The sequence below is a fragment of the Amaranthus tricolor genome, chromosome 16 (genome assembly GCF_026212465.1).
Source record: "Amaranthus tricolor cultivar Red isolate AtriRed21 chromosome 16, ASM2621246v1, whole genome shotgun sequence".
Classification (NCBI taxonomy): Eukaryota; Viridiplantae; Streptophyta; class Magnoliopsida; order Caryophyllales; family Amaranthaceae; genus Amaranthus; species Amaranthus tricolor.
In genome coordinates, this window is record NC_080062.1 from 22,695,234 (window position 1) to 22,710,277 (window position 15,044).

At 33.2% G+C, this 15,044-nt stretch overlaps 2 protein-coding genes across 2 annotated transcripts; both read left to right on the plus strand.

The window, feature by feature from the left end:
- The first annotated feature begins 1,751 nt into the window (after positions 1-1,751).
- On the plus strand, positions 1,752-11,968 carry LOC130802648 (uncharacterized). Its single transcript, XM_057666655.1, has 7 exons — positions 1,752-1,805; positions 7,248-7,310; positions 7,426-7,431; positions 8,201-10,548; positions 10,732-10,944; positions 11,043-11,130; positions 11,231-11,968. Exons 1-7 carry the CDS (start codon positions 1,752-1,754, stop codon positions 11,966-11,968), a joined length of 3,510 nt encoding a protein of 1,169 aa, XP_057522638.1.
- Positions 11,969-13,190: 1,222 nt separating this feature from the next.
- Positions 13,191-14,361, plus strand: LOC130802649 (uncharacterized). Its single transcript, XM_057666657.1, has 4 exons — positions 13,191-13,219; positions 13,316-13,740; positions 13,817-13,933; positions 14,029-14,361. Exons 2-4 carry the CDS (start codon positions 13,639-13,641, stop codon positions 14,359-14,361), a joined length of 552 nt encoding a protein of 183 aa, XP_057522640.1. The 5' UTR covers positions 13,191-13,219; positions 13,316-13,638.
- The last annotated feature ends 683 nt before the right edge of the window (positions 14,362-15,044 follow it).

The window sequence follows — 15,044 nt, forward strand, 5'->3', positions numbered from 1 at the left end:
AAACGACACAATTTTCAGGAGGCGACTCCTTGTTCTCTTTTGCTGCCTCAGTTAGGTGTTGCTAGTGATGGCGACTTAACTAAGGTTGCATATGGTGTGGCCCAGCCAACCAAAGAGGGCCAAATAGTGCATTCGATGCCTGTTACAAGTGGCCACATCAGTGTGACTAGTGTGACCGTGGAAACTATTCTAAAGGGGTTTGAAGATTTCTCACTCCCGATTCAAATGCAAAAATGGAGCCTTGAGAAAGTATCAGACGCCCTTGGTAGTTTCGTCACATGGCCATATGCTTGGGTCCGATTCAATAACATGGTAACAATCATTTGTACCTTATTTAATTTTATTTTTATAATTGCATGCTTACACTAATTTAATTGTGTAAATTGAAATAGCAAAAGAGTCCAAAGCGATCTTGGAGAGAGATCGGTTCCTCAACAAAGGTGTCGATTGGCTCAAAGTCGATGCCAAGCACTCCAATTTTGACTGATGCGGAGCTAAACGATCTCTCTCAAGATTGCAAATGGCTGCACACTTGCGCATATCGCCTGTGTGAGGAGGACCCAATCATTCTAAACCTGCAGAAGGACCAATTCTGCTTTTTAGAAAGCCCGTTTGTAATTATTGGTCCTAGTGACATTGGGCAATTTTTGAGAGGAGAGATGCTGAACGTAGCTCTTATCCATGTCTACATGAGGTGATGTTCATTATCTTACAAGTTAGGCATTGTTGTTTAATTGTTTTAATAACCGAATTACTGACAAAATTTTCTTATTCGTGAGTTTAGTGCGGCTTACGAGGAGCTAAATTCTTGTGAACCTCTAATAAAATTTGGATAGTATTGTCCTGAGATTTTGGGTACTAAATGTGTAAAAAATCCAGATGACGTCAGAGAATACATTAAGACTTCTTTAACTAATTCCCTTACATCTACACACACGTTCATTCTAGCTCCTTATGTGGAAGAGTAAGTTTTATTTTTGAAATTGAACTTATCTTTTGATTTTAAAGTTCACATAATCTGTAATTTGTTGATTTTAATTTTGCATTTGTTGTTTGCATTGGATACTTTTGATCATTTGTCCTTTAACAAACATTGTGCATGTCTTCGACTCATTACAAAAACCTTAAAGCCCGCCTCGCAACACAAAATTCAAAACGTTGTTGAATACGTACGTAATATTAATTATTTTACCAATTTGATTTAATTAAGTGTTATATATACATATATATATATATATATATATATATATATATATATATATATATATATATATATATATATATATATATATATATATATATATATATATATATATATATATATATATATATATATATATATATATATATATATATATAATATCACTTTTCCCATGCGTTTTAGCACAATGAAGAAAGTGCGTGGACAAATGGGATCTACATCCAGAGCCACATTTCCGAAATGGACAGCATTAAAGGTACACATTCTATTTTATGGGTTTTTAAGCTTTTTTTGGACTTTCGGGCATAAAGTAGCTCAAACTTGCTTTCTTTTGCACGAAACTTAGCACACAAAACTATTTGGTTTATATTATTGTGTTGAAGTGGTTAGAATTGAAAATCATAGTCATATGCTAGAAATTACGTGTTAAGTTGCGATATTAAGGGTTTTAAAGCGTTTTTGGCACTTTTGCGCATAAAGTAGCTCAAACTTGGTTTGTTTTCAACAACCTTCTACTTCCTTTGATTGCGGCTACTACACGCTGAAGTACATGGACGATATTATAAAATCCGTAAAGGATTTTGGAGTCAAAAATATAGATGACGTAAGTATTTGTTGCATTCTTAAATTATTATTATTGGTAAAATCTAATGTTTATTAATCTTTTAATTTTATATTATATTATGTGTTTTATACGACATTCCGAGGGAAACACGCCCTCTGTGAAGTGGAGAGATGCGTAAATTAATAGACAAGATTGCCACGTATCTTGCTGATTTTTGTCCTTCAAAATTGTAATTAGTATAGATTTTTTAGGACTTTAATATATTATATATATATGTACGTACATAATATTATATTACATGTACGATCGAGAGTTTATTATTACAAAGAGATTATTGGTGATTATTTGTGATTATCACTGGATTATTATTGGATTAATCATTGTTATTACATTTTATATAATTATTGGATTATTATTAGTATAAAACGAAAAAAAAATACCAACTATTTACTGTGGTCAAACCAAAACCGCAGCAAATAAAGAATAGTATTTGCTGCTGTCAGCCCCCAAAACCGCAACAAATAATGCCACTTATTTGCTGCGGTTTTGGGGGCTGACCGCAGCAAATACTCTTCTTTATTTGCTGCGGTTATGGTTTGACTGCAGCGAATAATGCTCTTTTTTGCTACGGTTTTAAACCGCAACATTTAAAATAGGCCATTTGCTGCTATCACTATTGCTTGGGGCCAAAACCGCAGCAAATAATGGTCAAAAAACCGCAGCAAATGAGGTTTTTTCTACTAGTGAAACCTTAAATACAGAACTTAGCACTTAATTTCAAGCATATAACTATTGTTTTCAATTCTAACCACTTCAACACCATAATATATAACAAATTATGTTGTATGGCAAGTTTCATGCGAAACAAACTAAGTTTTAACTAATTTAAGGAAGAATGTGCCAAAAGAAGTTTTAAAAACCTTAAAAATGGAACTTAGCACGTAATTTCAAGCATATGACTATGATTTTCTTCTAACCATTTCAACACAATAAAATATACTAATTATTATTGTGTGCCAAGTTTAATGTCAAACAAACCAAGTTCGACGTACTCTATGCGAGTAATTGTCAAAAAAGCTTTAAAAACTTTAAAAACAGAACTTTTCACAAAATATCAAGCATATGACTATTGTTTCAAATCTAACTGTTTCAACACAATAATATACACTAAATATTGTTGTGTGCCAAAGTTTCATTCAAAACAAATCAAATTTGAACTCCTTTAAGCGAGAACGTACCAAAAAAAGTTTTAAAAACCTTAAAAACAGAACTTAGCACGTAATTTCAATCATATACTAGTTTTTTCAATTCTAATCATTTCAACACAATAATATATAGGAAATAGTGTTGGGTGCCATGTTTCATGCCAAACAAACAAAGTTTGAACTACTTTTTGCGAGAAAGTTAAAAAAGTTTTAAAAACCTGAAAAACGGAATTAAGCACGTAATTTCATGCATATGACTATTGTTTTCTTCTAACCATTTCAACACAATAATATATACCAATTATTGTTGTGTGCCAAGTTTAATGCTAAACAAATAAAGTTTGAACTACTTTATGCGAGAATGTGCCAACAAAGCTTAAAAAACATTAAAAAGGAACTTATCACGTAATTTCAAACATATGACTGTTTTTTTCAATTCTAACTATTCCAATACAATAATATATACCACATAGTGTTGTGTGCCAAGTTTCATGCAAAACAAACCAAGTTTGAACTACTTTAAACGAGAAAGTGCTAAAAACATTTTAGAAACCTTAACAATGGAACTGATCACGTAATTTCATGCAGATGGATATTTATTTCAATTCTAACCATTTCATCGTAATAATATATACCTAATAGTGTTGTATGCAAATTTTCATGCCTAACAACCAAAGTTTTAACAATTTTAAGTGAGAAAAAGTCAGAAAAAGCTCTAAAAACCTTAAAAACGGATATTAGCACGTAATTTTTAACATAGGACCATTGTTTTCAACTCTAACCGTTTCAACATTTAACATATACCTAATAGTTTTGTGTGCCACGTTTCATGCCAAAACGAACCATGTTTGTACCATTTTATGCGAAAAAGTGGCAAAAGCGCTTAAAAAACCTAAAAAATGCATCTTAGCACGTAATTTCACGCATATGACTATGCTTTTGAATTCTACCCATTTCAAAACAATAATATATACCGAATAGTATTTAGTGCCAAGTTTTGTGCCGAACAAAGGAAGTGTATTTGAACTAGTGTATGCGAGAATGTGCGAAAAACGCTTAAAAAACCTTAAAAACGCAACTTAGATCATAATATGAAGCATATGACTATTGTTTTGGACCCTAACCATTTCAACACAATATATATACCAAATAGTGTTGTGTGCCAAGTTTTGTGCCGAGCAAACAAAGTATGAACCACTTTATGCGAGAATGTGACAAAAACGCTTAAAAAACCTCAAAAACGCAAATTAGCATGTAATTTCAAGAATATGACTATTTTTTTGGGTTCCAACCATTTCAACACAATAATATATACTAAGTAGTGTTGTTTGCCAAGTTATGTACCGAACAAACAAAGTTTTCACCACTTTCTGCGAGAAAATGCCAAAAATGCTTAAAAAACCTCAAAAACGCAACATAGCATGTAATTTCAAGCATATGTCTATTGTTTTGGATTGTAACCATTTCAACACAGTAACATATACCAAATAGTGTTGTGCCGAATAAACAAAGTTTGAACCACTTTATGCGATAAAGTGCCAAAAACGCTTTAAAAACTTCTAAAACGCAACTTAGTAGGTAATTTCAAGCATATGAATATTGTTTGGAATTTTAACCATTTCAAAGCAATAATATATACCAAATAGTGTTGTGTGCCAAGTTTTGTGCCGAACAAACGAAATTTGAACCAATTTATGTGAGAAAGTGTGAAAACGCTTAAAAAACCTCAAAAACGCATCTTAGCACGTAATTTCAAGTATATTACTATTCTTTTGGATTCTAAACATTTCAACACAATAATAAATACAAAATAGTATTGTGTGCCAAGTTTCCTGCCCAACAAACAAAGTTTGAACCACTTTATGCGAGAAAGTGTCAAAATCGCTTAAAAAACCTCAAAAACGCATCTTAGCACGTAATTTCAAACAGATGACTATTCTTTTAGATTCTAAATATTTCAACACAATAATATATACCAAATAGTATTGGATGCCATGTTACGTGCCGAACAAAGGCAGTTTATTTGAACCACTGTATACGAGAAAGTACGAAATACGCTTAAAAAACCTCAAAAACGCAACTTAGCACGTAATATCAAGCATATGACTATCGTTTTGGATTCTAACGATTTCAACAAAATAATATATACCAAATAGTGCTGTGTGCCAAGTTTTGTGCCGAGCAAACAAAGTTTGCACCACTTTATGCGAGAAGGTGCCAAAAACGCTTTAAATACCTCAAAAACGCAACTTAGCATGTAATTTCAAGCATATGACTATTGTTTTGGATTCCAACAATTTCAACACAATAATATATACCAAATAGTGTTGTGTGCCAAGTTTTGTACCAAACAAACAAATTTTGAGCCTATTTATGCGAGAAAGTGCTAAAAACGCTTAAAAAACCTCAAAAACACAACTTAGCATGTAATTTCAAGCATATGACTATCGCTTTCACTAGTGAGAAAAACTTCAGTTGCTGTGTTTTTTGTCCAAAGTTTGTTGCAGTTTTGGCCCCAAGCCATAGTGATAGCAGCAAATGGCCTATTTTAAATGCTTCGGTTTAAAATCGCAGCAAAAAAGGGCATTATTTGCTACGGTCAACCCATAACCGCATCAAATAAAGAGGAGTATTTGCTGCGGTCAGCCTCAAAACCGGAGCATATAGTTTATAATATTTGCTGCGTTTTGAGGCTGACCGTAGCAAATATTCCTCTTTATTTGGTGTGGTTATGGGTTGACCGCAGCAAATAGTTGGTATTTTTTTTTCTTTTTTCGTTTGCTACTAATAATAATCCAATAATATTGTACAATGTAATAAACAATGATTAATCCAATAATCCAATGATAATCACAAATAATCACCAATAATCACTTTGTGATAATAAACTCTCGATCGTATAAATAATATACGTACATATAAATAATATTATATACATTAAATTCCTAAAAAATATTTACTAATTACAATTTATCAAGGACAAAAATTAGCAAGATTATACGCGGCAATCTTATCTTTTAATTCGTGCATCTCTCCATTTCTCAGAGGGCGTGTTTCTCTCGGAATGTCGTATAAAACCTATAATATACTATTAAATTAAAAGATTAATAAACATTAGATTTTACCAATAATAATTAATATAGTAATAAATATATATATATATATATATATATATATATATATATATATATATATATATATATATATATATATATATATATATATATATATATATATATGTATATATATATTATAATATAATTTAAGAACATCACAAATACTTACGGCATCTATATTTTCGACTCCTACCACCTTCATGGATTTTATAATATCGTACATGTATTTCAACGTGTAGTAGTCGCAATCAATGGAATTAGAAGGTTATTGAAAGCACTAAGAGAAAATAGATGTACGTGCCAAAAAAGCTTAAAAACGCATAAAATCGCAACTAAATTAACACGTAATTTCAAGAATATGACTATGATTTTCAATTCTAACCACTTCAACACAAAAATATATATACCAAATAGTGTTGTGTGCCAAGTTTCGTGTAAAAAAAACCAAGTTTGAACAACTTTATGCGCAAAAGTGCCAAAAACGCTTAAAAACCCTTAAAATTGCAACTTAACACGTAATTTCTAGCATATGACTATGATTTTAGATTCTAACCACTTCAACACAATAATATATACCAAATAGTGTTGTGTGCCAAGTTTCGTGCAAAAAAACCAAGTTTGAGCTACTTTATGCGCAAAAGTGCCAAAAACGCATAAAAACCCTTAAAATTGCAATCACTACAAGAAAACTTGTTTTTAGCAACAAGTTTTAGCAACGAATAAATTTTTTTCGTTGCGAAAAATATAAGTTGTTGCAAAATCCATTGTTGTTGCTAAATAATCGTTGCCAAAAAAAAATAAATTTTCCCACCCCTTTTAATAATTTCCCGGTGTAAGCCAATTTTTTCCAACAAACAATGTTGTTGCTAAAATTAGATAAATAATTCGTAACAGTATATATTGTTGCGAAAAATATTTAAATATACAGATACAATAAAGTCGTTGCAAAAAACCTTATACTAATAATTTTTTTTTTTATTTCCCTCTCAAAAATAAACCCCAATCCCTCATAATCCAATTCCCTCCCTTCGAAATTTCAGAAACCATATACCCCGCCCATAGCCTTCCCTCACAAACCCGATTCCCTCACAAGCCCTAATCCCGCACACCGGAGGTAAGCCATTGCCGCCTGCACATCGGAACCTCTGCCGCTTTTTCAGCCGCCTTCTGCACGCCGGTGCTGCCGCTACGCTGCCCTTCAGCCGCCTCTGAACCCACGACAGGTAGTTTTAATTTTTTTTTGCCTTTCGTTTTCTTTAAATTTGTTGTTCTTGTTTCTTGTTGATTTCAATTTATGGGTTGTTCTTTGAATTTCTTGGGCTTTGTTGTAATTATCAGATTAATGTATGTGTATTTCATCAGTTTGAATTGTTGGGTTGTACTGATTTTCGGTCTTGGCTCTGCGAAGGAACAAGATTTCGGCTTTTTTGTTGGGCTTTGTTCTAATTATAAGATTTATGTATGTGTATTGGAAATTACTTGCGTTTTTCTTGATTTACTTGCGTTTTCTAATTATGGAACAAGTTTATGGGTTGTTCTGGAACAAGTTTTACTTGCGTTTTCTAGAACAAGTTGATTTGTCTGGGCTTTCTGGGCTTTGTTTTACTTGTGTTTTCTGGAACAAGTTGATTTGTCTGGGCTTTTTGGAACAAGTTTTACTTGCGTTTTCTGGGCTTTGTTCTAATTATTCCCTCATGTGAACTTCTTAAATTGCTCTTGTTTATTCAAGTTGATTTGTCTAAGTTGATTTGTCATGTATTGAAAATATTTTCTAAATTGATTTGTCACGCATACATTGGAACAAATGGTAATCTTTGTTCTTGTTTTTATTGTTAAATTGTTCTTCAAAGAACTTAAACTTAAAATTCCCTTTCACACCGTGGTTAAATTGTTATTGAAGTTGTTAAATTGTTCTTGTGTTTCTTTCAAAAATTTAAGTTGTTCTTGTTCTTTTTGAATCGTTAAATTGTTTTACGAACAACTCAAAATTAAATTCTTCTACAAGTTGTTAAATTGTTCTTGTTCTTGTATGAATTGTTAACAATATTATAAGGAGTTCTTGGTGATATTATTGAATGTTATATAATCTAATTATTATAAACTTTAAATATAGGAAATGATTTTGAATAAGGCATGGGTCAAAGTAAAAGATCGTTCATCTATTGATTATGTAAATGGTGTTGATGAGTTTCTAAATTTTTCTCTTTCCAAAGTAAGAGAAGATGATCGAGATAGTACTACTATTAGGTGTCCTTGTAATTGTTGTCGCAATATATTTCTTAAAACAAAATGTGATGTAAGATTAGACTTGCTTAAGAGTGGAATGTATGAGAAGTACACTTTTTGGGAACTTCACGGGGAAGAATTAGTTGAATCAAGTGAAGGGGATGATGTTAATGAGTCCAATGACACTGATAGTGGTTTCACAATGTTGCAAGATGCTTGTGGAGTTGGTGCTATGAATGTTGGGAGTGCTCAAGAGGCTTTAAATAATGTTGAGGAGTATGAGAAACCTAATGCAAATGCAAAAAAGTTTTTCAAACTTTTAGAGGAGTACCAAGAACCATTAACAATGCATGGCACAACAATGTCTAAGTTGTCATATATTGTTAAATTATTACATTTAAAGGTTTTGAATAATTGGTCTGATAAGTCTTTTGATAGTTTACTCCAATTAGAACGTCAAGGCTATGGCGCTAACCTTCCAACTTCTTATTACGAGGCTAAGAAACTCATTAAAGACTTGGGGCTTGATTATTTTAAGATTGATGCTTGTGAAAATGATTGTATTCTTTTTTGGAAAGAGCATGAAAAATTGATTGAGTGTCCCACTTGTGGTTTATCAAGGTGGAAACAAGAAAAAGAAGGCTCTTCTAAGGGGGTAAAGGTTTCTAGAAAAGTGCTAAGATATTTTCCATTGAAGCCTAGGCTACAAAGGTTGTACATGTGTAGAAAGACATCCAAAGACATGCGTTGGCACAAAGAAAGGGATGCTACTAAAGTGAATGATTGTGATAGGATTATAGATGATGATGCCCTTTCTAGGGAAGAGGAGGATGATACCTTTTTGGAGGATGACAATGCGAGTGGGTTGGATGATACAATGAGACATCCATCTGACTCCTTTGCATGGAAATCATTTGATGAAGAATATAGTGAATTTGCTAAAGAGGTGCGAAATGTTAGACTTGGACTAGCTTGTGATGGCTTTCAGCCTTTCAATAATTCACAACATAGCATATGGCCAGTGGTTCTTATCCCTTATAATTTACCTCCTTGGTTATGCATGAAACCTTATTCATTTATGCTATCTTTACTAGTACCAGGTCCAACAAGTCCTGGAATTAATATGGACGTCTACCTCCAACCACTTATTAAGGAGTTAAAGGAGCTTTGGGAGGTTGGTGTTGAAACCTATGATGCTTACTCTAAAACAAATTTCATCTTGCGTGCATCACTACTGTGGACTATCAATGACTTTCCTGCGTATGCAGATTTGTCTGGATGGTCTACCAAAGGTTATTACGCTTGTCCATGTTGTCATAAGGAAACTAAACGGACTTCATTGATGCATAAGGGTGGTTATTTAGGGCATCGACGTTGGCTTCCAATGAATCATAAGTGGAGAAATGATGCCAATTCTTTTGACGGTAAAATTGAAAAAGGTGTTGCACCAGTTCCATTGAGTGGGGATGATGTATTACAACATTATAGCCGATTCTCACAAGCAAAATATGGGAAGATTGTAGGGAACAAAAGAAAAAGGGATGCTTCTAATAGCTTGTTTGGGTGGAAAAAGAAAAGCATTTTCTTTAGCTTGCCTTATTGGAGGAAATTAAAAGTTCGTCATAACTTGGATGTTATGCATATTGAGAAAAATGTCTCTGATAATATCTTGGGTACTTTAATGAGCATACAAGGCAAAAACAAAGATACTTTGAAGGCTCGATTGGATTTGGTGAAGATGAGAATCAGAGATAAGTTGCATCCTAAAGTGGTTGATGGTAAGGTGCGTGTTCCTATTGCTATATATACATTGAGGTCAGATGCCAAGGTTTCCATATGTCGTATGTTTGCAAAAATGAAATCTCCCGATGGATATCTATCAAACATTTCTCGTTGTGTTAAAGATAATGGAAAAAAGATATCATGTTTGAAGAGTCATGACCATCATGTTTTTATTGAGCAGTTGCTTCCCCTTGCACTTCGTGGCTTTTCACCTAAAGAGGTTTATGACCCTTTGGTTGAACTAAGTTTTTTTTTTCGAGACCTTTGCTCTAAAAACATAAGTGTTGGTCAATTGGAAGAACTTGAAAAAAAAATTCCTTACACCTTATGCAAGTTGGAAATGATATTTCCACCGGCTTTTTTTGATGTTATGGTGCATTTAGTTGTACATCTGGCAACCGAGGCAAAAATTGCTGGACCAGTTCGATATCGGTGGATGTATCCTATTGAGAGGTATACTTTTTCTTTAAGAAATATACTCATGCATGTTTGTCAAGTATTCAAATACTAACATAACATGTCTTATTCTATTAGGTATCTCTGAACATTAAAATCATATATTCGAAATCGAGCACATCCAGAAGGTTGCATTGCTGAAGGTTATTTGGCAGATGAGTGCTTAACATTCTGCTCTAGATACATGAGTGACATTGACACTAAATTCAATCGCAAAGTAAGAAATGACGATGAAGATATAGAAGAGGATACATTAAAATCAAACCTTGAGGTTTTTAGACCACTTGGACATACCATTGGGGGGAGTACACCAATACATCTAGATCATCTAGAGTGTGATCAAATCCATTTTTATATTCTTCAAAACTACGATCCACTTCTTAAGTTTGTCCAGTAAGCCATTTTTATTCCTTATGTTTAATTAGTTTGAATTGTATAGTATATTTTAGGCTATAGAAGCCACATTTATTTGTTTTTATATGGTGTCATAGAAAACATAAGTTGGAATTGGAGAAGGAATGTCCAAGAAATGTAGAACGGAGGCACAAAGAACAATTTTCCAAATGGATAAAAAATCAAGTAAGAAAGCTTTTAAGTAATACATTGTAAATGGTTTCCTTCTTAAGTTTGTCCAGTAAGCCATTTTGCTAATAAAGTATGTTAACATTTGTTCATTTAGGTACAAAAAATTTATAAACTTGGACGCTGTGATAAAGACTTGTACAATTTGGTTTGTGGTCCTTCTAGAGTTGTAGGGCGTTACACAGCATATATTGTAAATGGTTTCCGTTTCCACACCAGTGATAGGTCAGAAAATAGGGAAACACAAAATTCAGGTGTCATGGTGCGTGGTGATGATGCTTCAGATAAGGAATACTATGGCGTTTTGAGAGACATATATCAAATGCGTTATCCTGGAGAAAATCATGTATTTGTCTTCAAATGCAGTTGGTTTGATGTAGAAAACCTTGGTAGAGGGTATAAGGTAGATGAGCATGGTTTGGTTAGTGTGAATAAGAATAGACTTTTAAAGTCGGATGATGTGTTTGTGCTAGAATCCCAAGTGGAACAAGTATTTTACATACAAGATGAAAACAATGAGAATTGGGAATTTGTTGTAAAAGCACAACCAAGGGATTTGTATAATATGAGTGCTAGTGATCTACATAAGGAGGGTATAGATGTAGATGCCTTTCAACAAGTAGAGGTGGAAGCTAATATTGAAGCTGAATGTACTGATTGCGTACATACTAACAATTTCAGAGTTAGTTCGTCGTTGGCTACAAATATGTTTATGGATTATAAAGGAGAACATGAAGTGCAAATGGTTACACAAATATTGGAAGATGACAATTTCATTAATGATGGTGAAATTGAAGTCTTTGAGGAATCGAGTGAAGTTGAAGAAGAAATTTGATTTTGATTTATCTCCTTCATTATGTTCTGTTGTACAATATTTACATTCACTATTATCTTGTTATCTATATGAACAATTCGGCTACTATTGTTTATTTTTTCCGCTCTATCTTGAAATATATTGTTTATTATTGAAGCTACCTTTTGTTTGATAATTTTGCAAAAATATGTGAATAGATAAAAGATGGTTGGGAGAGGAGGGGGAAAGAAAATATGCAGTCGAAGTATTGCCCCCGGAAAACTTATGAGTCGTGTTCAAGCTAGTCGGACACAATTGTTTAGCAAGCAAAATGTAGCTGGTCAATTCAATGATAGCTCTAACCCACACATCACAGATGAGATTGCTGATGCAGTTAGCAAAAGTAAGTTTTTTTTTTCTATTTCAATTCAAAATATTTAAATTTTATTATGTTGAATTCACTTTGATTTTTATTGTCTTTACCCTTGTAGATTTGGAGAGGCAACGAACAACTTATGAAGCCCATATAAACAAAACAGCACCAACTGAATTGCCAGCAACTAAATCGCCAACAACTGATGCACCGACCTTGAATGACCATAACTTGATTCATGGAGACGATCTTCAAGGTTATGAAGAAACTGTTACACCAATCTTAAATGACCAAGCATCAGAAGGCGTCATTACCTTAATGGATGAAAGTACATTATTGCAAAATTCGACTTTCACGTTTCTAGTTTGTAATTATTTACATATTATTGATTAATGATTAATGACCATTATTGTAGGCATACTTGGTAAGAGAAAGAAAAGAAGCAACTTTGTTAGTAGAATTGAAGTGGGCTTGCAAGTGAATGAAGCTTTAGATCCACAACCAAGGCAAATTATCACTCGAAATGAGGTGGAGCAAGTTAACGGTGATGAGATAGATAGAAATACAGGTAATTAACAGAGATGGAGCAACTTTTTTAAATATTATTGATTATTGATTATTGATTATTGTAGGCATACTTGATAACTTTGAACATTTGTATTATCTTAGCAACTAGTAAGATCAAAGGAAGAGGTAAGAGAGGAATGTATAAGAGTTACGTGGTTGACATGAAAATTAAAGGGAGAGGATCGAAATTGAAGATCACAATACCTGATGAAATTGACCGAGCAATTGGAGAAAATGCTCGTCACTTGGTTAATGAGTGTGGGTGTATTGTGAGGACAAAAGCTCCCTTGAATGTGAAAAGTTGGAAAGAAGCATTTGAGGCAGCTGGAGAAAGTATGTTGAAGGAAATACAGGTTATGTTAGTTACTAATTTCTTTATTAATATCACTTATTTAGCATTATAGTTTTCTGGTTTTTGTTGTACCTATCATCTTACCTTCTTTGTGCAGGATAAGTTTGAAATTGATAAGTCTAGCGATTACTTCCGAATGTATGCATTTGTCTTGGAGACCATGCAACGTTTATATAGATTGTACAAGTGTAGGTTGCACAATTACTACAAAAGTGCGAGATGCGGAAAAACTAACGAGGAGCTCAAAAAGAATCCTCCTTTTGACTTACCCCAACCTCAATGGGAATATCTAATCAAGTATTACGGATCTGACAAATTTAAGGCATTTCTTTAACTAAACTATGTACTATTTATGAACTATGAGCCGATGTATATGAACTATGAGCAAGAACTTGATTGGCATCAACTTTTGTAATCATCATGCAGGTCATAAGTGAGAGGAACTGTAAAAATCGGAATTCTGCCAAGAGAACTATGCATACGACTGGAAATTTATCATTTCCTGAATCAGAAGATGTATTGGTAAGACAAACCTATTTTATTATGTTTATTGAATGTAGTCTGAAATAATATCAATAACGTTGTATAATTTGAATAGACAAAAGAGAATGATAATGTGAAGCTAACTGCTGATAAAGTTTGGCTTATCCAACACACTCGTAAGAATGATCAAGGAAAACTAGAATGGCTCGATACGCGGTCAAAAGAAATCCATGTATGTACAACAACCCATTATAACTATATTTTTGTTACCCTTGTTTGATTTTTTTATTATAATATGCAATTACATATATCTTGTTTAACTATTAGGTGAAGTTGAAAGATGTTGTTGCATCAGCTGGGGATTCAATGACACAAGATGAAATTTTGCTTAGAGTTCTGGGCCAAAAGTCAGGGCATGTACGTGGAAAAGGGACAGGGATACGTGCATATTCTAAAGAGAAAGCACAAATAGAACAACGTAAGATCGTGGAGCAACAACAAGAGAAAATTCAAGAGCAACAACAACAAATTAAAGATTTGATGGAAAGTCAGTTGCTACAACAACGACAATTTGAAGAATATAAGGCACAACAACAAGAAGCAATTGAATCGATGAAACAAAGCATCTTACAACAGCTACAGAGTAAAGAAGTTCAATGATTGTCATGAATGCTTATTAGGTAAATGATGCTTTCTTTTGCATTTTTTTAACATATACTTAGGCTTACAACATGCTAAAAAGACATATACTTGGCCTATTTTTTGCGTCTAATTAGGAGTATTGACGGCTTGTGTTGTAGTTTTACTTAGAATGGCATTAGCTGGTTGGCATTTTAGTCCAATTAGGACTATTGGTGGCTTGTGTTGTGGTTTTAGTTACAATGGCATTAGCTTGTTGGCATTTTAGTCCAATTAGGAGTATTGGTGGCTTGTGTTGTAGCTTTAGTTACAATGGCATTAGCTGGTTGGCATTTTAGTCCAATTGTGAATTTGATGGTCAATTCTAAATGCTTTCCCTATACATATAATGCTTTTGTTAGTGAATATCATGCTAAGACCTTTGCTTATTATGTCTCTCCAAAAAGTGTAGGTATGGTTTGATTGTGAATACTCAATATTGGGGCTACAATGACGAAGTTGGTGATAGCTACAATGATTTTGGATGCGCGATGTTTTGGGTTATGAAGAAGTTATATGTGCACTTGTATATTTTTGGACTTTTTAAAAGTGCCTATCACTTGTAATTTTTTGCATAAAAACTTGTGTATGGTTGGAGAATTATGTTGGAAAATTGGTTATCCAATCCGTTACATGTATATCAATCACGGGATTCAATGACACAC

Coding starts and splice junctions, on each gene's coding strand:
- LOC130802648 (XM_057666655.1), top strand. CDS start 1,752: ATGGACGATATTATAAAATCCGTAAAGGATTTTGGAGTCAAAAATATA. Junction 10,945..11,042: donor CCACTTCTTAAGTTTGTCCA/GTAAGCCATTTT, acceptor ATGGTGTCATAG/AAAACATAAGTTGGAATTGG. Junction 11,131..11,230: donor CCAAATGGATAAAAAATCAA/GTAAGAAAGCTT, acceptor TTGTTCATTTAG/GTACAAAAAATTTATAAACT.
- LOC130802649 (XM_057666657.1), top strand. CDS start 13,639: ATGCAGGTCATAAGTGAGAGGAACTGTAAAAATCGGAATTCTGCCAAG. Junction 13,741..13,816: donor CTGAATCAGAAGATGTATTG/GTAAGACAAACC, acceptor TAATTTGAATAG/ACAAAAGAGAATGATAATGT. Junction 13,934..14,028: donor CGCGGTCAAAAGAAATCCAT/GTATGTACAACA, acceptor TTTAACTATTAG/GTGAAGTTGAAAGATGTTGT.